The 24,241-nt window shown below is 44.9% G+C and overlaps 1 protein-coding gene across 1 annotated transcript in view; it reads right to left on the bottom strand.

Moving 5' to 3' along the window:
- Positions 1-24,241, bottom strand: part of ZNF704 (zinc finger protein 704) — a 657,857-nt gene that overhangs the window by 240,537 nt on the left and 393,079 nt on the right. The window contains exon 3 of the mRNA XM_078685607.1: positions 22,157-22,260. Coding sequence (XP_078541733.1) covers positions 22,157-22,260 — 104 coding nt within the window. The remainder of the gene's footprint in view (positions 1-22,156; positions 22,261-24,241) is intronic.

The raw sequence follows: 24,241 nt of genomic DNA, 5'->3' as shown, positions 1-24,241 counted from the left end.
GTTTACTCAGTGGCTGCTGCGCATGACAGGACGTATTTTAAACGTCTGTCCTCAACGCGGGACCCATGCCCCGCCCACCCTACTCCAAACAGGATCCGTGTGTGTCACTCCAACGCGATCCCGCGGCAACCCCCCCTCTCCCCCAACCAGTGCATCGAACGAGACCAAAAAACAATCTCCCAAACATCCCAAACACAACAAACACACATGACACTCAGTGCAACCAACACAAGAATAGAGATGAAAAAAAGACCATGAAACCCGCCACGCCACCAAAAACCCCCAGCTCAACCACAATTCAATCCCTCCCAACCACCCACAACCAATGCGCGCCTGAACCCACAAAATCAAACTTCACAAACACCATCACATGCCCCTACCCGCCCCCGTCCCCGCCAAAAACCACGGCGCTATGCAAAAATAAGTACTCATTAAAGTCATACCTGAATAAAAATTACAAACCATAAACATTAATTGCACTCCTCAAAAAACCGAATCCTGTATTAACAACTAATTCATCACCACGAGTACAGATATATAAATACATTCTCTCATAAATAACATGAAAATTCAATCTTGTCATTTAACCCACCGGGTTTAACGGTCTGGAGATACCTCATCCAGAATGTTTCTCTTTGGGCAATTCTTATATTAGGATCCACATGGGATTCAACCAATACCTGCTCTAGTACAGTATATCTGAGTTGTGGAATCGTGTGTTGCCTCTCTTTCCAATGTTGTGCAAGACTAGATTTTTCGTTGCTCGTTCTGATGTTCGACTTATGCTCAGTGATCCTGATCTTAATTTTCCTCATAGTGCGGCCTACGTATACTAGGCCGCATGGGCATTTGATAGCATATATTACTGAGCTAGTATTGCAGTCTGACGTGTGTCTCAATGTGATTGGTTTGCCTGTGTGCGGATGCGCGAATGTGTTACCTACTAGTACGTTGCCACAATGACCACAATTATAACATTTCTGCATACCTTTGGCTGTTGCTACAACCGGTTTCAATTGTTTACTCTTTAACAACTCTTTAAGGTTCTTAGATCTGGATAAAGCGAAAATTGGAGTTTCAATGAAGACAGTTTTAAAGTCTTCCTCTTGCTCAATGAGTTCCCATCTTTTCAATATACATTTCTTAATCTTTGATGTGATTGTCGAATGCTTCAAAACACACACCTCTCTTTTTGAAGTCGATTTCTCTGCCTTTTGAAGTAAGATTTCTCGTGTTTTTAATGATACCTTCCTCTTAGCTTCTGTTAGGACTTTCTCCGGGTAGCCTCTACAACTATATTGTTGTGCCACGTCCTCTATGTCTGTTTCTGCTTGTTCATCAATACTGCTGATCCTTTTGATTCTGATAAACTGTGAGAATGGTAAATGATTTTTTAAACTCTGTGAGTGAAAACTGGAATAGTGCAATGCGTTGTTCCTGTCAGTGGGTTTCTTGAATACCTTTGTGTTAAGGCGGTTGTCCTGCTTCGATATCGTTATATCCAGAAAATTAATGGTGTTCTGGTCGATGGTATGAGTGAACTTAATTCTAGAGTGACATGCATTCAGATGCTCTATGGACTTCTCTAACTGTGTTTTGGGGCCCTGCCACACAATGAGAATGTCATCTATGTAGCGTGCATACATTTTCAAATATGTCGTCCACTCTGGATTCTCAAGTATGTGCGATTCCTCGTATTCGCTGAACATCTTTTTATTGGAGATCTTACAATTTTGTCTCTATCATGGCTACTTCTCTTGGCAATCAAAGTTCTACCTTCAGAAGACGGGTACATCAATGGGCTTTACGGGGGCGCCCACCTACGCAAACATTTTCATGGCTAAGTTTGAACTAGCGCACATACTTGAGAATCCAGAGTGGACGACATATTTGAAAATGTATGCACGCTACATAGATGACATTCTCATTGTGTGGCAGGGCCCCAAAACACAGTTAGAGAAGTCCATAGAGCATCTGAATGCATGTCACTCTAGAATTAAGTTCACTCATACCATCGACCAGAACACCATTAATTTTCTGGATATAACGATATCGAAGCAGGACAACCGCCTTAACACAAAGGTATTCAAGAAACCCACTGACAGGAACAACGCATTGCACTATTCCAGTTTTCACTCACAGAGTTTAAAAAATCATTTACCATTCTCACAGTTTATCAGAATCAAAAGGATCAGCAGTGATGATGCACAAGCAGAAACAGACATAGAGGACGTGGCACAACAATATAGTTGTAGAGGCTACCCGGAGAAAGTCCTAACAGAAGCTAAGAGGAAGGTATCATTAAAAACACGAGAAATCTTACTTCAAAAGGCAGAGAAATCGACTTCAAAAAGAGAGGTGTGTGTTTTGAAGCATTCGACAATCACATCAAAGATTAAGAAATGTATATTGAAAAGATGGGAACTCATTGAGCAAGAGGAAGACTTTAAAACTGTCTTCATTGAAACTCCAATTTTCGCTTTATCCAGATCTAAGAACCTTAAAGAGTTGTTAAAGAGTAAACAATTGAAACCGGTTGTAGCAACAGCCAAAGGTATGCAGAAATGTTATAATTGTGGTCATTGTGGTAACGTACTAGTAGGTAACACATTCGCGCATCCGCACACAGGCAAACCAATCACATTGAGACACACGTCAGACTGCAATACTAGCTCAGTAATATATGCTATCAAATGCCCATGCGGCCTAGTATACGTAGGCCGCACTATGAGGAAAATTAAGATCAGGATCACTGAGCATAAGTCGAACATCAGAACGAGCAACGAAAAATCTAGTCTTGCACAACATTGGAAAGAGAGGCAACACACGATTCCACAACTCAGATATACTGTACTAGAGCAGGTATTGGTTGAATCCCATGTGGATCCTAATATAAGAATTGCCCAAAGAGAAACATTCTGGATGAGGTATCTCCAGACCGTTAAACCCGGTGGGTTAAATGACAAGATTGAATTTTCATGTTATTTATGAGAGAATGTATTTATATATCTGTACTCGTGGTGATGAATTAGTTGTTAATACAGGATTCGGTTTTTTGAGGAGTGCAATTAATGTTTATGGTTTGTAATTTTTATTCAGGTATGACTTTAATGAGTACTTATTTTTGCATAGCGCCGTGGTTTTTGGCGGGGACGGGGGCGGGTAGGGGCATGTGATGGTGTTTGTGAAGTTTGATTTTGTGGGTTCAGGCGCGCATTGGTTGTGGGTGGTTGGGAGGGATTGAATTGTGGTTGAGCTGGGGGTTTTTGGTGGCGTGGCGGGTTTCATGGTCTTTTTTTCATCTCTATTCTTGTGTTGGTTGCACTGAGTGTCATGTGTGTTTGTTGTGTTTGGGATGTTTGGGAGATTGTTTTTTGGTCTCGTTCGATGCACTGGTTGGGGGAGAGGGGGGGTTGCCGCGGGATCGCGTTGGAGTGACACACACGGATCCTGTTTGGAGTAGGGTGGGCGGGGCATGGGTCCCGCGTTGAGGACAGACGTTTAAAATACGTCCTGTCATGCGCAGCAGCCACTGAGTAAACTTGCAGTGGGTAGAGGAGAAGGGAAAGAACGAGCGAAGCAGCGAGGTAAGAGTCAGAGCAAAGAGGGCTTGTGGAAGGTGGAGGTTTAAAAACCGGAAAGTTACAAGTTCCGTTTTCATTCACAGATAGGTGAGCAGGAGTTGGAGACTATTCAATGAGAGGAACGCTACGCTATTTTTCAAGTAAGCACGGTGGTGCAATGGTGACAGGAGGGGCCAGGGCTCAAATACATAACGTAGTGATTGACTGGTCATGTGTATTTGATTTTACAGAGAGAATCGTTTTTTCAGAACGCTCCTTCAGGTATTTACATTTTGTTATTGGAAGGGGATTTATGTTAAGTTTCTCACATAATGGTTTGGAGTCGGTGATAATGGGAGCATGGCTCAGGGGTCAGGAAACAGAGGTTGCACTCGTCATAAAAGTGAATAGCATGTATAGGGAACACCACGAGAACTACATTATGTTGCTTATGTCGCTAGTTAGCTTGGGTGTTTTGGAACATTATTATTTGCATGATGTTGATCTGTTAGGCATGAATAAAGCTTGGGAAGTTTAAAGAAGGAAAGTAATGGGACAAGGGATGTCAATGTAATGTTATTTTACATGAAATGGATACAAATATATATTTTTTCTGCAGAATCATTCCCCTGACGAAGATGCGTTGGCATCGAAATGCATTGGGAGGGAGTCGTCGCAAGTTTTGATGAATTTATCATGTTAACCGAAAATTACATGTATAATGAGTTTTTGAGCTATCAAATTAATTTGCATTTTGCTGACCATGAAATGAATGATGATTATGGTATGATTTGATAATAAGTCTATTCAAACATGAAGAATTTTGAACAAATCAAGTAAAGCCATGTTGGAAACATCACATAAATTTGCATTTGAGTGATAAATGTTTTACGTAGACAGATGGTTCACTGAATGTGCATATATATGTGGATACGGATATTGAATTTTGACTAATAATCAGGGTATAGCATCCTGGCATTTGAGCCAATTCGAACAGTGCATTCCGGCAAAGGGCACAGTTGTGTCTGTTTTTGCAGTATTAGTACTACCTGACAGGGGTGAGTCAGGACGCGGGTCTGCACCGATTGATCACTATAAATAAAAGGTTGATTAGTATTTTTGAATTTAATTGGTGTGCAGGTTACACAACAATTTTTTGTATATTCCAGCAACATAACCCTCATATCGATTGGGTTTCTAGGAAGGTTACGTTACGTTCACCTTACTGTATGACCCATTGTTATCGGGAAATTACTCATTGGCATACTCCTTTATGTTGTTCCCTTTCTACCTCTGACTCCTCTTCGTTACCCATGGAGTATAAAGAATTTTCTGACGTCTTTGTGAAATCAAAGCCGTAACCCTTCCAGCGCACAGGTCCTATGATTGCCGAATTGATTTAGTACCTGGTGCTAAGCTTCCAGTAAGCAGAGTGTATACCCTCACATAACCCGAGACCAAATACCTTTATAACTTTCTGCAGGACATGTAAAAGAAGGGTTTTATTCGGCATTCCACCTCTCCTGTCTTCTCCACTCTCTTTTTTATTCCCAAGAGAGAAGGAGGTTTGAGAACATGTTTGGACTATAGAGCATTGAACAAAGTCACTATTAAGAATAAGTATCCTCTTCCACTCATCTCCAACCTCTTAGATCAAGTTAGAAAAGCCACCATCTTTACCAAGCTAGATCTGAGAGGAGCATATCACTAATCAGAGTCAGAGAAGGAGATGAGTGGGAGACGGCTTTCAGGACAAATTTTGGGCTTTATGAGTACTGCGTTATGTCCTTTGGTCTATGTAACGCCCCTGCAGCCTTTCAGTTTTTTATAAATGAGATACTACGAGAATACCTAGACGTCTTTGTTATAGTCTACATAGACGACATTCTGATTTATTCGCAAGATGAGAAAGATCATGTACAACATGTTAGTCTGATTCTACGCAAACTGCAAGAACAGCATCTGTTTGCGAAACTAGAGAATTGTCACTTTCACACCCATAGAGTGGCCTTTTTAGGGTTCATCATTTCCCCAGAAGGCATACATATGGACCCTGATAAAGCATCTGCAATCACCAACTGGCCTAGCCCCTCTAATGTTAAAGAAGTACAATCATTCCTGGGATTTGCTAACTTCTATTGGAGGTTCATTAGTCATTTTTCTGATTTAATCACTCCCATCACTAGACTCCTGAAAAAAGCGTAGTGTTTCATTGGGACCAACCAGCAGACATTGCCTTTAAAGCCTTAAAAGACAGCCTCACCTCAGCACCCATTGTACACCATGCTGATGAAACCCAACCGTATTACATAGAAGCAGACGCTTCACAATAAGCAGTGGGTGGTGTGTTATCACAACGAGATATCGCTATGGGCAATTTACACTCTATAGCTTATTTTTCCAAAACATTATCACAAGCTGAACAAAATTATACCATTGGAGAACGGGAACTCCTAGCCATAAAGATGGCCTTTCAGGAATGGAGACACTACCTTCTAGGGTCCCCTCATACTATCACCATCTATTCCGATCATCGGAATCTTCAATATTTCAGAACAGCCAGAGCACTTACACCTAGACAGATGAGGTGGGTGTCCTTTTTCTGTGAGTACGACTTTGTTATCCAGTTTCGACCGGGTGTGAAACAAGGTAAAGCAGATGCTTTATAACGTCTAGGGAAGGAACATAAGAACTTTATAGAAGTTCCTATACATATTATTCCAGAATATAAGCTCATTGCTGTGGGGGAAAGAGAAGAAACCCAATCTGACACTTTCTTTTCAATCCTAGAGAAAGCATTAGAGTCTTTAGATCCCCATGAATGGCTAATCAATTCCAAAAATCAGATTAAAGACGGACTGTTTTTTCATGAAGGTCGACTATTTCTCCCCACTACAGAAACTCGAGAGTTAATAATGCGCTGGTGTCATGCATTACCTTTGGCAGCTCATCCTGGGGCTACGAAGACCCTACAAATGTGTTTGCGCTGGTTTTGGTGGGAAGGCATGACTGAAGATGTTACCGAGTATGTTAAAGCCTGCCCTACCTGTGCCAGACAGAAGACCTTACATTGCGGTCCTGCTGGTTTATTGCAACCCTTGCCTGTACCTAACAGTCCATGGTCCTCCATTAGCATGGATTTCATTACAGATCTTCCGTCCACTCACGGGTATACTACTATAATAGTGGTGGGAGATATGTTATCTGAAATGGCCCATTTTATCCCCCTCAAAAAATTGCCCACAGCTATAGAACTCTCGGATGCCTTCATCCAAAACATTGTTCGTCTTCATGGACTACCCTCCATGATAGTTTCAGATAGGGATCCTCAATTTATATCCAAGTTTTGGCAAGGGTTATGCAAGACTCTCCAAATTGACCATCGTCTCTCTACAGCTTTCCATCCCCAAACAGACGGGCAGACAGAGAGGACCAACCAAACCCTTGAACAATTTCTAAGATGCTTACTCAGCACCATTACAAGTAACTGGGTCCAGCCTCTACCCTTGGCTGAATTTGCCTATAATAATTCCACACATTCCGCCTCTAAGGTATCACCTTTTTATTTTATCTCTGGCTACCATCCTAAATTTCTCCCTTTGGAACTACCCTCAGCTGACATACATACACCTGCAGTCCTAGACCACCATATATTTCTCTTATCCATTTGGGACAAAGCTCGCCATTAATTGAGGATGACCGAATCAAGGAACAAGCTGACAAACAGAGACTAACTGCACCTAGTTATAAGGTGAATGAACAGGTTTGGTTAGCCACTCGAAATCTGAGGTTACCGGGTCCTCGTAAACTACAACCCCGGTATTTAGGCCCTTATACTATTAGCAAGATAATCAATCCTGTGGCAATAAAATTAGCACTTCCATCCGAGTTACAGATACATCCTGTGTTTCATATGTCTCTAATCAAACCTTATGTTCCTCCTTCTTGCCCCGAAACCCCACCTCCTCCAATTCAAGTGGGAGAAGAATTGGAATATGAAGTCAGGAGTATAGTTGACTCTCGAAGGCATCAGGGTAGACTACAATACTCAGTTGATTGGGTGGGATATACGCCCGAGGATAGAACATAGGAGCCTGCAGAAAATGTACATGCACCTTTGTTGGTACGGAGATTTCATGCACTTCACCCCGCCAAACCCAGACCTGTGAGACGGCCATTAGGGGGGAGAACTGTTAGGAGTCAAACTATAAGTGGGGTTCTCAAACTACATCTCCCAGATAGCAAAGCGGCAAAGGGGGCGTTGTGCACTCTCTCACACTGCTCTGGTTTGGTCAGGTGAGGGGGAGGATTTAAGCCAGCAGCTGCATTCACTAATTGCTTGGCTTTCCGGCGTTTGCTGCTTTCCTTGTTTCCTGTGAACTGTTCGAACTTTCTTGAATTCCCTTCAGTAGAGTTCGAGTCATTTTTGTACGTTGCTTCGCAATTAGAGTCCAGTTGGACTGAGCTTTTTTGTTTGGATTTTCCCGTTGCTGCTGTTCTTTCTCAGAAAACGCTAGGATGTGCTTTTCTTCCCCGCCCTTATCCCTGACCGGCATTTTGTCAGCGCATGTTTGGAAGCACTTCTAATTTCTCGTTTCTTTTTTGTTTACTCGCATGGTGTTAATCGCTAGTCTGCACCTTTAGATAGCATGCATTTTGGAGTACATTTAAGTCAGCTGCCTTTGCCTTCCTGCTCCGCACCTTTGTGATTCCTCGACCTCCCTTCATTTTCGGGGGACGCTCCGCCTCCTACATCAGCAGTCCGTATTTCGGGCTTACTCCAGTCCTGCTTTTGTTTAGCCCAGTGGGTGATATTTCTTTTGTTTGGATAGCGGGGTAGCGCGAAGCCTGGGATTCTTGTTCCTGGTTGTTTTTATTTATTAATGACAGCAATCCTCTTTCCTCGAGACCAGCGCAGGAGCGCATGAACTTGCCTTTGTGGATATAGACATTGAGATATTCTTCAAGAACAACACAATACTTGGATTTCCTTCTAGTGTTGCTCATAAAAGGATTGCTCCCAATTTTTTTGTTGATTTCAAGAGACCATTCTTCAAAGTACCACCAATTCTATACAGGGTAAGTGTGGAAGAGTGCACAATTACTATTTATAAGTGTAAGGGCAATATTCAAGATGTAAGATTGCTATTATTAACAAAACTCTTATTGTCGCTTTCTTTCCCTAGCTTTCCTATTGGCGGGAACTGGCCTTCCCATTATTTGCTGTGTTTGGGACTTCTCTAATGGTTCCTCTTGGTCCCTTCATTTTTTGGAGATATTAACTCTGGGTTGTGTAATTCTGAAACTTCATACTAAGAGTTGTATTTCTGAGAAAGAGAGGAGACATTCTCTTCGCTCCCGTGGAACGGGATACTAGTGTAAACCTTGGTGTTGGTCAAGGTAGCAAGCCAACACACAGGGCAGTAATTACGTCTGTGTTTCCGATGTCTGCTATTAGAAAATCATAAATTAGATTGGAGATATTTCAATTTAATGTGAGTACTCAAGAAACCAGAATTAAGGGCATAGCTCCTTTTTGCACTGGAGCAGAGCATGAAAGGACATTTCGATCTGGCCCACAATGTCAGCTGGACAACTAATAATACTTGAGTTTACATGAGGAGAGAAAAAAAGAGAAAGCGTCAAGACACAAAGACCAGAGAAAGGTCAAAATAAAAGAATACGCCCCTTACTGCCATCCCACTCACAGCAGACATAGAACTCACTTCAAAATCGGCAACCTTCAACGGCCCTTTCAATTATAAGTCTCAAGTTGATGGTTTACGGCTCTTACAAGTACCAGATGAAAAATAATGATAATTGAGAATACTCAAATTCACTCTGCTCTTTAAATAATCCACACATTTGAATCTACACCTTTTTAAGTCTCACCTCAGACAGCTTTAGCTGTCCAAAGTCAAAAGACCTATTGTTTACAACTCCAAAACTTGCAGTGGGCTTTGGGTTAGCCCACTTCTTATAACTGGCTGGTTTATCAATCTCATTTGCTTGATTCTTATTCAATGATTTACCTTTATCTTCTTGTGTTTGTCAGTTCCATGGAATGCAGCTACTTTATCATCCTCTAGATTAGATTACATGAATCCTTCCACAGTTTACATTTAATGAACTTTTGCTTTTAGCACTTCATGGGAGTGTATTTGTTTTCTTAATGTCTCTGTGTGTACTGTTTCCCTCTCATAACCCCACCTCCTGCACTCTTTGTTGCTCCACCTAGTAAATTTGTTGCATCCCCCATCACTCCCAATCCTGCTTATTTAAAAAAAAAATTTTTTAATTTGTGCAACCTCCCTTCCCTAGTTCTTTCTTTGCTTCCCTGTCCCTCCATGTCCATTATTCCTCCATGCAGCACAACTTGGTGGCATCCTTTGCTCCTATAATTTCTTGTTCCCCACCAATTCCAATTGTATTTTATATTTTCCCTAAGCCCACCAGCTAAAATTTGCTACCCGGCCACTTCATTTAATAAAATGCCCTTCCATGCTATTTTTATAAAAAAAAATGTAATATATAAGAAGGATGTCTGTCCTCATGGATTTGTAAATTAAAGAGAAAAATAAAATGCCACCTAGCATCTATATCATCACACTGCATACTGTAGCGTAATCAATCAGCATTTGTAGAGTGCAGCACTGGCCCCCTGGGGGTATCTGGGCGCTGGGGTGTGAAGTTTCCTTTAAAAAGCTAGGGCTTGAGGAAATGGCGTGAAGAGGGAAGAAACAAGCAGAAGAAGTCAAAACAGAGGGCAGAAAAAAAGTGTGCAGAAAAGTCCAGAGGGCAGAAAAACTGGCCTATTCAATTGGGTCACGCTGCAGCCTCCATTACGTAAATCTGGGGGAAGGCGGGGTGCTGGGTGGAGGGAGGAGGGAAACAACAGGAGGAAGTAAATGGTAGAAACAAGCAGAAAAAGGCAAAAGCGAGAGCAGAAAAATAAGCAGAAAAAGCCAAACAGAGGGCAGAAAAACTAGCAAAATTGGCCAAACAACGCAGAAAAAATAGCAAAAAAGGAAAAAACAGAGGGCAGAAAGACAAAACAAAGGGCAGAGAAACGAGCAGAAAAGGCAAAACTGTGAAGGAAAGGACAAATAGAGCAAGAAACGAGCAATGGAGTCACAAACAGAGGGCAGCTGATAGACAGGCAGCAGAGGGTAGAGGAATGTGGGCAATCTGGACAGGAGAACTATTGCAGGAGAAGCTGGCATGAGCGCATAGGTGGGAATATGTGATGATGCATGCAAGCATATCTCACAGTACTGAGGCTTTTCTTATACTTTTTTTTGTCCTTACTCCGATTTTCTTTCCTGCAGCAGTAGAACTAGCAAAATAATGTTTACATTTGGGGAGTCCGCAATAATTTGAGGGTTTAAGTTTACTTTCAGAATTGAATTTTGAAAATTATTTTTCAAACGTTTGTTGCAGAACAATTCCTGAGCAAAGGTATAAGATGACACGAGATCTATGTGAGAAAGTACAATTAAATAAAACTGGTAAGAAACCATATTCACTACTTCCATGGCTTGTATGAGCCACTCCTCTTCAGTTTAAGATTCTAGTGATGTACGTTTCTCCAAAGCAGTTGTACCTTATAAAGTATCTGGGGATGTGGGGTACGTTTCTCCAAAGCAGTAGTACCTTATAAAGTATCTGGGGATCTTGGGAGCAAACAGAAACAGCAGGGTACCCTTAAATTGGTTTTCCATAACGACGTTCGGCTGTGGCTTGACATTTTGGAATTATCTTTGAAGGTTATTTTTCAACTCCCTTTGTCCTGTTTTTAAGCCGATGGCAGATATCAGTAATAACAGACGTTGAAGCTCTTCTAGGAAACAGGGTTGACCCATTGGTCTGGGAATAAAACAGAACATCACAATTGCTGCTCCCTGCCTTCCTCGTTGAAGCAATCATTCAGGTTGGCCTATGTTGCTATACGTGTATAGCAATTTCAGTGTTCAGAACACACAGCTTTTTGTAAACGACCTTCAGTTGTGGTTACTGAGTGTTTCTTTTTTGTGGCTCATTCTAAAGGGAACAATATCTTGCCCATGCACTTTGCTATTGGAATGCAAGGGGCACAGAAGAGTGATAAATGACTGAAGAGGTTTCTCAGTTTACTTTCATGTGGCTTGAAAGACTTCGGCACTAATTCAGAGGAAGCCAAAATGACTTCAGAATGGTGAAGGTAACCTTCGACAAGCATGGTGCACAAAACCTTCGAATTCAAAACGTTTGAAGTACTTACGAGTAGTATTCATTACTCCGATTACCTTTTTATTGTCCCGGGACTAACTCACTCAAGAGAATCCATCTCCTCAAGACAGGCACTCTACAACAGTACTATACGAAGTACAACATTTCCTGAATGTTGCCGAAGTCCTTTATTCTGGCCACGAACGCCACGTACCTATAACACACAAGCCCAGACTCCGAATGGAGAGTGTGATTGTACGTGTTGGGAAAAGTATGGGAGAATTGAAGTATTTAAGATAAGGGGTAGGTAATCTGTCCATTACCTTCTCCTCAAACGTGTCCATCCTTTCTTAGCAAGTATGTACCCAATCAGCATCATCTTAGTGCGATCCATATTGTACCGAACTGGCAGCCCACAATAGTACAACAATTTACCACACCAAACATCAAGGGAAGAGTGCAAGCAAGACATTGAGAGTCATGTATTCCAACCAAGGTCAACAACCAAGGAGTGAAAACCACCAGTAACACCACCCAAAAGGGGCAGACACCCAAACAAGTCTTGAATGATCGAACTCTTAAAGGTGGGCACAACCTATAAAAGATAGGGAACCCAACCTGACCCAAAAGAGATTAGAGAAAAATCAGAAATTTTGAAAGTCCTAGGGAAAGAGTATGCCTAGTAAGCACAAGGGCATCCAAGGGAATTCGTGGGTCCAAGAAGTAGACAGGGCTATATTGTACTCTTGAAAATTACAAAGAGGGAAACCTGTTAAAACATTGATAGAAAATGGAGAGCTATACCATCCCTCATTTATTGGAGCCTCACAAGTGGATGACACTATCAGAGATGGGAAACAGCAATTACTACGCGGATTTTACCACGCAATGCCATTACAATGCATGCGTTACAACGCATGTGATGTAACAACGCGTAACCATTACTACGCATGCCACTACATCTCATGCGCTTTCACAACGCATGCGATGTAATGGCTATCCACGTCATTATCAGGAAACTGAGGCTGTTTCCTCACAACAACGTAAGCAGGCAGGAATCGCAAGCAGCCAGGGAATTTGAATGTGTCTCCGCAGCAACTGACGTCATCCTCCCCCCTCCACCACACGAACGCAGGAGAGAGGAACCACAAGGAGAGTGAAGTACGTGGGATTGCGCTTGGGGTGGGGGTTACTTTTGTTGTAGTGTTGTAATGTTTGTGTAGTGTTGTGTAGTGTAGTGTTTTAGGCTTTAGGGTAGTGTCGGGGGGTCGTGCAGGGTAGTTTTCAGTGTAGGGTCCGGACAAGGGGTAGGGGCAGGGTCGTGCTGGAGGTAGTGTTTTAGGGTTTAGGGTAGTGTTGTCGTGTTTGTGCAGTGTAGTGTTTTAGGGTTTAGGGTAGTGTTATAGTGTTTGTGTAGTGTAGCGTTTTAGGGTTTAGGGTAGTGTTGTAGTGTTTGTGTAGTGTAGTGTTTTAGGGTAGTGTTGTTGTGTTTTTGTAGTGTTTTAGGGTTTAGGGTCGTGTTGTAGTGTTTGTGTAGTGTAGTGCTTTAGGGTAGTGTTGTAGTGTTTGTGTAGTATAGTGATTTAGGGTTTAGTGTGGTGTTGTAGTGTTTTTGTGTTGTAGTGTTTTAGGGTTTAGGATAGTGTTGTAGTGTTTATGTAGTGTAGCGTTTTAGAGTTTAGTGTAGTGTTTGTGTAGTGTAGTGTTTTAGGATAGTGTTGTAGTGTTTGTGTAGTGTTTTAGGGTTTAGGGTAGTGTTGTAGTGTTTGTGTAGTGTAGTGTTTTAGGGTAGTGTTGGAGGTGCCGTGCAGGGTAGTGTAGTGTTATTGTAGGGAGAGGACTGGGGGTCGGGGGAGTGTTGTGCAGTGGTAGGGTAGAGTCACTTAACTTGCAAACTTTTACCACGAGTATAGCTTTACCACACATGCCTTTGCGTTGTAATGGCATGTGTGTTAAAGGCATAGTCGTGGTAAACGTTTGTGATATAATGGCATGTTGTGGTCATTGACATCGCATAGTAATACCCGCGTTGTAAAGGCACGCGTGATATTGGTATGCGATGTAATTACATATATCCATCAGAGATGAACGCACAAGTGGAGAAGCGTGGCTCAGTGGTTAGAGGCGGCAGACCCGGAAGCTGAGATCGGCCGTGGACCAGGGTTCGATTCCCCGCCTCGGCGGGTCTCGGGCTCAAAAATTCCACGGACTCGACAATTCTCGCTCCGGTGCCTACTCGACTCACGGGGTCACACTCTGCGACTCTGGGCAATAGCTTGCTTAATCTCCACTACGGCCCCTCGCGGCGGGATGCCTGGCTTTCACCTTGTGGATACCCTGCCGGGGTATCTCACAGGGGAATACCAGGACGGGTTCCCTAAGCAAGCGCCTTGATGCCTTCGGGTGATACGTGCGCTATATAAGTCGCAATACATACATACATTTACAATGTCAATAGCTAAAACTCGCGTAAATGAGAGACCTATTGCATTGGGAATGCTTGTGTTGCAGAGAGCCTTGTGCTGCCTGTAGGGCAAAAGTTAACAATCTTGTAATATAGCTTAGGGGGTTATGACCCTGCAGCAGAGACCTGTTGAGGCTTGGGGTGCCCCTGACCACCCCAAATCTGAACAGCTACTGTGTGTGGAGAAAGAGAATGACCAGATTGACAGGAACAGGAAGGCTCACAGATTTACCAGCAACGGCTGACCAGCTGATGGTGACACTTCCTTACTTGTTGTGAGTTACTGAAACGATCGTGAACTGCATTCACGGGAATGGAATGGTAACTTTTTCTGGAATCCCACTTGCCTAGTTAAAGCTCCTCCGGAAGTGATGACTCCTCCGAGCGCTGGATGGACGTGCACATATCTGTTACGTCTTGCTGAACATGGGCCATCACTGTGACGCACAATTCCAGGAATGCACACAGCTGAACCAGCGGCCGGACGCTCCCATGCTTGTAAGTTACTGAAACTGCTACAAACTGCAATTATCACAGTGCAATGGCCGGGGGCTCGCACACTGTCAAGTAGTTTCAGAGCAGTGATTCACACACCTGTGATGCTGTGATTTTTCTAGAAAATCTGTAGAGATCAGTTTCGCTTCGTCAGTCAGAAGTGGGGAACACGAATGCAATGGTGAAATTCGAGAGGATTTCTAAGTGCACTAACACAGCTAAATGCACCAATGAACACAGCAGAGAACCGGGAGGAAACTGTGATGTCTCTCAGTACCCTTCCCTGCGCGTCACTTGGTGTGTCTCTCTCCCTAGTTAAGACTGCGCCGTGGACGGCAAATAAAATTCACACAAAGTTACTGTGGTCCCGAGAAGGAAAAATTAAGAAATAGATACAAAAAAGAACTAGATGAGAGGCGCATGAATGATGACACGGTAAAGTCACAGCCAGGGGAGGGAAATGGAGACGCAGACGCCAGAGAAACACTGCAAGACTGTCGAGACTCGGAAAGTTGAACATAAAATGCATTTGGACAAAAAAACTGTTACATGTTGATTGGAAAAGAAAAGGATTTGGATAGAATGTGTTATCGTGAGGGCAAAACTAAAGTACTAACCAGGAAGTCAGGCATCCTTGCCCGTGACATGGGCGGGGCCTGTGACGCAGCCGGAAGAGGCCGGTGTTGCTCGTTGATGCGGGGCTCCCATCATGGAGGAAGAGCCCCGCGGTAGCGTGAAGATCCAGAGAAGTGCCCCGCGTGTGGAGATGCGCCGGAGAAAAGGCGCTCAGCGAGGCGACGTGACAAAAGAGCACGGTGAGTGGGGGGGGGGGATATGTGTGTCTGCGCGGGTGTGTGCGCGTGAGCCCCGTGAGTTGTGGGGGAGGGGGTGCGTGCATGCGTGTGTGTGTGTGTGTGTGTGTGTGTGTGCGTGCCTACCTGTGTGTGTGTATGACTGGGGGCAGGGGGGTGAGTGTGTGCGCGTGGGAATGTGTGTGCGCATGCGTGACTGTGTGTGATTGAGAGATGCTGCGAATGCGAGGCAGGGGATGTGCATGGCGCCGTGCGCGCCCTCGAGGGCAAATCTGAGACAGCAGAGGCTCGTGCACCAACGCTGTCTCAGATTCCCCCCGAACACGCCGACAATAGGTCTTTCGCTACGCTCAACCTAAAAATGAGGTGTGTGTTACCTACACCTAACCAACAAATTGTATATTGTCCACTGCTGCACCCTAAAGCCATTCTAAATGTACCTCATTTAGGCCATGCTCCTCTTTAATAAATTTGGTAAGGAATCAAAAGCGTGGTTGTTTCCTGCCAAGGAAAATGATGAAATATTGTTTGTACATTTTAATGTGAGGGACATGTACAAAAAAAATCTAAAAACATGCACACCGATTAATAAAGAGAAGCCAACACTGGCAGGCCAAAATCTTTGAACCAGATTTGACAGTTGGTGGACCACATCTAAGTTGAAAGGGACCATTGGAATTTAAGAAAGAACAGCAGCAACTTGGGAACAGGCGGTCTGAAGAATCCCTTTGATTCAGGTTGGGAAACAAGTATCATGGAAGAACTGGCCAAAAACAAGAACACAGCTGCCCTTCGTTTTTTGCCATCTTTGTCTGTCTCTGTTCACTGTTTGTTCTCCCCACAGATTCCCCTTCGTTTTTTGCCATCTTTGTCTGTCTCTGTTCACTGTTTTTTCTCCCCACAGATTCCCCTTAGTTTTTTTGCCATCTTTGTCTGTGTCTGTTCACTGTTTTTTCTCCCCACAGATTCCCCTTCGTTCTGCTTTCGGCCCTCCCGCCACCCTTTTCCCGCCGAAGGCGCGCCTAAGGCAAGCCCGTCTGCGCCCGTCCGCGCCTGGACCGCGCCCAGCGCCACAACCCCTGGCCCCCGTGACCCCACCCTCCCCCGCCGGATCTACGACACCACCACCCTCACCGCCCTCAACCGCGGACGCACACCGGGTTGCTGCCGCGCCACCCCGAAGCGAGCCCACGGACCTTTCTCCTGCCGCAACTGCCGTTTCACCTGCCTACGAACACCCAACGCACCCAACAAGAACAACTCCCCCGGAAACAAACTCGAATGCATCCTGATCAACACCCGATCCGTCCACAGGCACGCCATAGAAATATGGAACCTCATCGACTCCACAACCCCGGACATCGCCTTCCTCACGAGACATGGATGAACCCCTCCTCGGCACCCGACACCGCCATAGCCATCCCCGACGGCTACAAAATCATCAGGAGAGACCGCACTAACCACACCGGAGGAGGCATCGCCATCGTCCACAAGAGCTCCATCCGCATAACGACCAACACCGACAACACGCTCCCCGATGCCGAACACCTCCACTTCTCAATCCACAGCGACCCCAAGACCACCCTTAGAGGCACCCTCATCTACAGACCACCGGGACCTCGCACAAAATTCAGCGAAGACATCGCAGACTTCATCAGCCCACACGCACTCCCCTCCACCAACTACATACTCCTAGGGGACCTCAACTTCCACCTGGAGAACCACGCCGACAACAATACCACCACCCTACTGGACAACCTCGCCAACCTCGGACTGAAACAGCTGGTCAACACCCCCACCCACTACGCCGGACACACACTCGACCCGATCTTCTCCTCCAGCAAACACATATCCTTTAGCCACACCACCAAACTATCCTGGACGGACCACAGCTGTGTCCACTTCAGCTTCAAAAAACCCGCCGTACACCACCACGCCCAACAACCACCAAGAAGACAATGGAACCGAGTCACCACCGAACAACTCACCACAGCCCTCTCCCAGAACCCACCCACCAGCACCGCAGACCCCAACGAAGCGGCCTCCAACCTCACGAACTGGATCTCAGACTGCGCCAACCTCCTGGCCCCCCTGAAGACCCAGGTACACAAAGACAACCACAAGAAAAACTCCTGGTTCACCCCCACCCTCAAGGACTCCAAAAAAGAATGTCGCACCCACGAAAAAACCTGGCGCCTCAATCAGACCGACGAGAACATGTCTGCTCTCAAGAACGCCACCCGCAAACACCACCAACTCCTCCGCGCAGCAAGAAAATCATCCTTCAAAGACAGGCTCGAAAACAACGCCCACAATAGCAAGGAACTATTCGGCATCGTCAGGGAACTCTCTAACCCCGATGCTGAAAACAACGCCATCCCCCCTCTCAGGGTCTCTGCGACTCCCTCGCGGCTTTCTTTCACCACAAGGTCACCGATATTTACAACAGCCTCTCCACATCCAACACGAACCCACCTCCGGAATCCGACACTGACAACACCACCATCCACACCTGGAACCCAACCACCACCGAGGAAACCACCCGCATCATGACCTCCATCCACTCAGGATCCCCATCCGACCCATGCCCGCACCACATTTTCAACAAAGCCAACAACATCATCGCACCCCACCTACGAGACGTCATCAACGCATCATTCACCACCGCCACCTTCCCCGAAAACTGGAAACACGCCGAACTCAACGCCCTCCTAAAGAAACCTACAGCAGACCCCACCAAACTCAAAAACTTCCGGCCCATCTCGCTCCTCCCATTCCCCGCCAAAGTGATTAAGAAGATCATCAACACTCAACTCACCACCGCCCTAGAATCCAACGACTCACTCGACCACTCACAGTTCGGTTTCAGAGCTAACCACAGCACCGAGACCGCCCTCATCGCAGCCACAGACGACATCAGATCCCTGACAGACAAGGGAGAGACCGTGGCACTCATACTCCTGGACCTCTCCGCAGCCTTCGACACGGTATGCCACTGTACTCTAATACAGCGCCTCAACAATGCCGGCATCCGAGGCAAGGCCCTGGAATGGATCACCTCCTTCCTCTTCGGAAGAACACAGAGAGTCCGACTCCCCCCTTCAGATCTACAGCTACTGAAGTCATCTACCGCGTCCCACAAGGATCCTCCCTCAGCCCCACCCTCTTCAACATTTACATGACCCCCCTGACGAACATCGCACGCAAACACGGACTCAACATCATATCCTACGCCGACGACACTCAGCTCATCCTCTCTCTCACCAACAACCCCACCTCAGCAAGAACCAGACTACACGAAGGCATGAAGGAAGTAGCGGACTGGATGACAGACAGCCGGCTTAAACTCAACACCGATAAGACGGAGGTCCTAATCCTCGGCCCTACTCCCACCGCCTGGGACGAATCCTGATGGCCCCCCCGCCCTGGGCAGCACTCCCCAACCCAACGACCACGCCCGCAACCTCGGCTTCATCCTGGACTAGTCCCTCTCCATGAACAGACAGGTCAACGCGGTGACATCGGCATGCTTCAACACCCTCCGCATGCTCCGCAAAATCTTCCGCTGGATCCCCACCGACACCAGGAAGACCGTCACCCACAGCCTCGTCACCAGCCGCATGGACTATGGGAACACTCTGTACGCCGGCATCACTACCAAGCTACAGAAGAAACTTCAACGAATCCAGAACGGAGCCGCACGACTCATCCTGAACATCCCCCGCCACCACCACATCTCCGGACACCTGAAGAAACTTCACTGGCTCCCAGTCAGCAAGAGGATCACCTTCAGGCTCCTCACCTACGCACACAAAGCCCTTCACAACCTCGGACCAAAACTCATCAACCACCGCCTCTCCTTCTACTGTCCTCCTCGCACCCTGCGCTCGACAGGACAAGCCCTGGCAGCCGTGCCCCGCATCTGCAGGGCCACCGCCGGGGGCAGGTCCTTCTCCTACCTGGCAGCGAAGACCTGGAACTCTCTTCCCAGCCACCTGCGCGCCACACAGGACCACCTCTCCTTCAGAAGGCAGCTCAAGACCTGGCTTTTTGAGCACTGCCCCCCCCCCCTCCCAGCGCCTTGAGACCCCCACGGGTGAGTAGCGCGCTTTACAAATGCAAATGATTGATTGAATGAGGCCATACCGTTATATTCCAAAATTACTGCACCAGGCCAGTCCATTATAATTGTGCAAGCCGAAGGCCAGAACTGGCTCAAATGAGGCTCCATTTCAAAGAGGCCAGACTTCCCAAATATAGCCAGTCCAAATGTAGCCGGACCCAACAGAATCCAAGCGATGAAGCACCAAAAACAATAAAATGTTATTCAAACAGCAGTTTTCCACCACTGAGGTTAACAATGGCGTCAGACACAGGTGGGAGTGGCAAGATAAACCATGATCTATTCCCCAGAACTCTCCACCAGAGCATGAGCAGAAGGGAAGAAATGTATTCTAGAGGACAACACTGTCATACTGAGCTCATGATGTTGTACCCAAAGAAGATCACACACAAAATGAAAGTTGCATGCATATGACTTTAGGTGTAAGACCCACCTGTCCTGCCAAAGCCACCAATAACAGTGCAAAGAGAAGAGGTCTCAACTGGTGCTTCAAATTCAACCCTACGTCTGTGCTTCCAGGGCAAGAAAGAGAAGCCTGACAAGCTCACATTGCTTAAGGGAAGTACCCTGGATAACCATTCCTAATTAATCAAAAGCAACATAACTCAACTGTTGTGGGAAACAGGACTGACCACAAGCCATGGTGCTTGTACTAATACCCCTAGGAGTTGGCAGGTTACTGGATCTGCAAGTGCAGTCTTGATGGCACCTATAGTCCACAATTATCCAGAGGCTACAAAAAACAGCAAACATCCACTAAAACCTATAAATGGCAGGCCTTGCGTAAACCACTAGGTGGCCAGTGCACTACTTACACCTCTGCAAGTACATAAAACTCACTTTACATGTCTAGAACTATACCTATGGAGCGTGCCCAAATGTAAAGGCCAACAGCTGCATCAAGTTTGTAGTTCACCATCACAATAAAACAGGCTGGCCAAGGGCCCTTGACAACAACACAGAAGGAAGGGAACATTGTCAAAAAATGCAAAGGGAGGAAGGGAGGCTTCCTACATGGGTGTAGCTTAGTCAGTGAGATTTGGGGGGAGTACATCTCAAATTTCCCAACTACAAAAGCAGTGGGCCGCAGGGTGAATGGGTGAGATGGCAAATGTTCAGGATGGACTTCCCATGAGGAGCAGGGTCAGTAACGATTTGCATTAGGTGAGACTCAGGGGCTGATTTAGAGTTTGGCAGCCAGGGACCTCTGTAGCATTGGCAACAGAGTACCCTGTTTGCCAAACTCAAGGTCTGCCCACCTGATGATTTTGAGTCAGACGCACCGCAAGATTTATGCAGACAAAAGAAAATTCACTCTGTGAAAGTAAAACTTACCCATTTAGTGTGGACAGTTGAACAGTGTTTTTTAACTTTTAACTTATCCTGGAGAAACCAAGTTGCAAAAACACACCATCCAGCAGTGAGAATGAAAAAGGGAGAATACTGTACACCACTGTCCCCAAATGGCAGCTACTTGTATGTTATACGCAGGTGGCCATAACAGTCCTGCAACCATTCTATCCCATTAAAATATGAGATTGCTTAATGTCTTCACATGATCTGAACCACAGTGTGAAGAGGCCTTGTCAAGACTTGACCCTTTGACCTGCAGGTAACTCATTTGTGTCAAGGGTGAGCACTTAAGTCTTTGAGATGAACTTCAAGTCAATACCGAGGAAGCAACCTGCAACCAGTTCAAATTGGGAGCCATTTTAAAGGATAGAACAGAGCAGCCTACATGCAAGCCTTAAGGCCCTGCTGAGTGTGTCTCTGCTGCAGATGAAAGCTCTACTCCAGGGTGCTGCGGCTCCCGCGTCCTAACACTTGTTTTTGTTGTCATCAGCAGAGAGAAAGGGAGGTCTGTGGCCAGCTACTTCCAGCATACTACTACTATTTTTACTGTTGCTGTTATCGACTAACTCCTGGGGCACACCCCTAATACCAGTACGATTCATATTGAGCAAAGTGCCCAGCTATTTGTCACTCTAGAGAACCGGGAAGAGGAGTGTGAGCCATCACAATCACCACTGCTTACCTAGCCCACTATCAGAATCCATGAAGAAATTAGGGACCTCTGACTGATCAAGGGCTTAGGTGTACCACCTCAAAGAAAAGCAGCACACAAATAAAAATAAAAAAAGTGCTTGCTATGAGTGAGTCTACCTTTTACTTCCACTGTGAAGGCATGGCCAGAGGAGGAAGCAAACTGCATTGGGGGTTATCTTAAGGAAGCAGATCTTCCTCATTGAATAATGTAATGTGAATTATGTCCCAAATTATATTTCAGGAAATGCAATGTCGGATCATGCTTAACTTAAGTCACACTTTGCACAAAAAACACATAAAGCACAGCAGAGAAAACACAGGCATGTAAACAATTTTCACGGTGGGAATCATGTGCTATCAATAATGTTATAAAATTAAAAGGAATCCCTACTACATCCTTCTTCCCTGCATCCCAGACCCACAAAAGAAAACATTATTGGTTTACCATTTGGCCGCACTGGAGGACTTCGAACCAAAGGACTGGTGGATAAACTGGTTAGTACCATGGCAGCAGTCACCTTATCCATCTCTGCCTCTTCTGATGATTTCCTGAAACCAGAATTCAAAGATGTTAAAACCTTTAAAAGAGGGACAAAAACAATAGGTAAGAAATCGAAATCACAATATGTACAACTCATGAAAAGAGAGACCCTTCCAACATAATTTCAGTGCTGTCAATGGTAGGTGCTGGAATCATAATTTGAGCTACATGTTTGTTAATTCTGGAGAATGTGTTTGCTGAACTTAAACATTGGCAGCGACTACCGTGCCACCACACACTAATAACCACCAATGTTTAACATCAGCTAAAGACTGGCAAACAAGTATACAAAAATGGTAGGAGATCTGCGTCAGGAATCTTGCTACACAAGATCAATACACATTTTTACTTGGAAAATTCTTAACAGCTCAGTAATGGCATAATCGCTGTCATATTTATGACTTATATCTCATTGGGGCGTCATTTGCGATGTAATCAGTGATTTCATCGACATAATGAGAGGTCATTAGTGATGATATTGATTATGTCATCTGTGATGTTATGTGTGATTATTTTAGGATAAGGAGTAAAACAGTATCATACTTGTTGGCATAATGCCACCTCGTACATTGGCAACCAATTTCCCCAATAGCAGAGAATTGGCCTACTCTAGTTTGGTGTTAATCAGGGAGGCGTCCACTTGTACCAAGTGATGAAGATGACCGAAAACGGCCAGGTCACTATGCATGCGAGGGCTATAAAGGTGATCGTCTTCAAAGTGTGCACTTTTTTTGGAACGAGAGCTTGGAAGTCCAAGGTGAACTGGGAAAAGGGAGGATGGTTCTTCTTTCCTTTCGTAGTAGGTACAGTTCTAACTAAAATAGTTTAATTATCGACTAACTTGAAGTTATTCTAGCCCATTCAACATGCCACTTCCTTAAGGCCAAAAACGGCTGCAGCTGGACTAGATGGAAAAGAATTGCTTCCTGGAAAATAAAGTGAAACATTTTAAAACAAGCATTTGCAATTCAATAGGTCTTGCATATCGAGAATTTGAGCTATTGCCATTGTAAATGACAGTGGGCCAGATGTAGGTAAAAGCAGTTTTGCGAGTCTTTAATAGCGATTTTTAGGGAATTGCTATTAAGGACTTGCAAAATGCCATGTAGGTAGGAATCACAATATTTTTAGCGATTCCTTGATATTCCTTAATTGCAAAATTGTAAATTGTGATTCGCAATCAAGGAATACATTCCTATTCATTCCTATGGGCCTAGAGGCCCATAGGAATGAATTGGAATTGCCCACGCAATTTGTGAGTACCCAATAGGTAGTCGCAAATTGTGTGCGCAAATTCAAGGGTGCAAGGGTTCCAGAGGGACACCCTGTTGCACCCCTGAAATGTGCATGTTTGCACATGTGGCGCACATACATGCCCTAAGGGCATGAATGTGTGCCACATGGCACTTTAAAAAAAGCAGAGGTGCTTTTTAAAGGAAATCGCCAATTACCACCAACTTGAAGTTGGTGGTAATTTGCGATACCTTAAGGCCAAATCGCACTTTCTTTTGTGCTTCTTACATTGCATTTAAGGAATCACAATTTGCGATTCCTTAAATGCAATTGCAAAATAGAGAATCGCAAATTTTGCAATACCTTATTTTGCAAAGGGGTTTTTGTGTGCTACATTTGCGAACACCAACGCTGAAATTCTGCGAATTTTAGTGTTTTCGATCTGGCCCAATGTCTTTTATTTATGTGCTTTGAAAACCTGCAAGCGGTGCCTAAATACACACTTTGTGCTTTTAGTCATTGCTTATGAACAGCAAGGTTGGCAGTAAAAGAGGAACAGTTACTGCCAGCCTTGCTTCTCATAAGCAACGACTATAAGTACAAAGTACAAATACAATTAGTCGCTTTCAAATATGAATATTTATTATATTAATTCCAGATAAGGTTGTATTCTATGTGGAGCTGATGAAGGGAAATTTAGAGACGGTCTAATATAAATGAGACATGGTAGGTGCAATACAGCAAAGCTGCACCTAG

The sequence above is a fragment of the Lissotriton helveticus genome, chromosome 4_1, assembly GCF_964261635.1.
Source record: "Lissotriton helveticus chromosome 4_1, aLisHel1.1, whole genome shotgun sequence".
In the NCBI taxonomy this organism is placed as follows: Eukaryota; Metazoa; Chordata; class Amphibia; order Caudata; family Salamandridae; genus Lissotriton; species Lissotriton helveticus.
The sequence above is the reverse complement of the archived record's forward strand: the minus strand, read 5'-3'. Positions and strand labels throughout refer to the sequence as shown.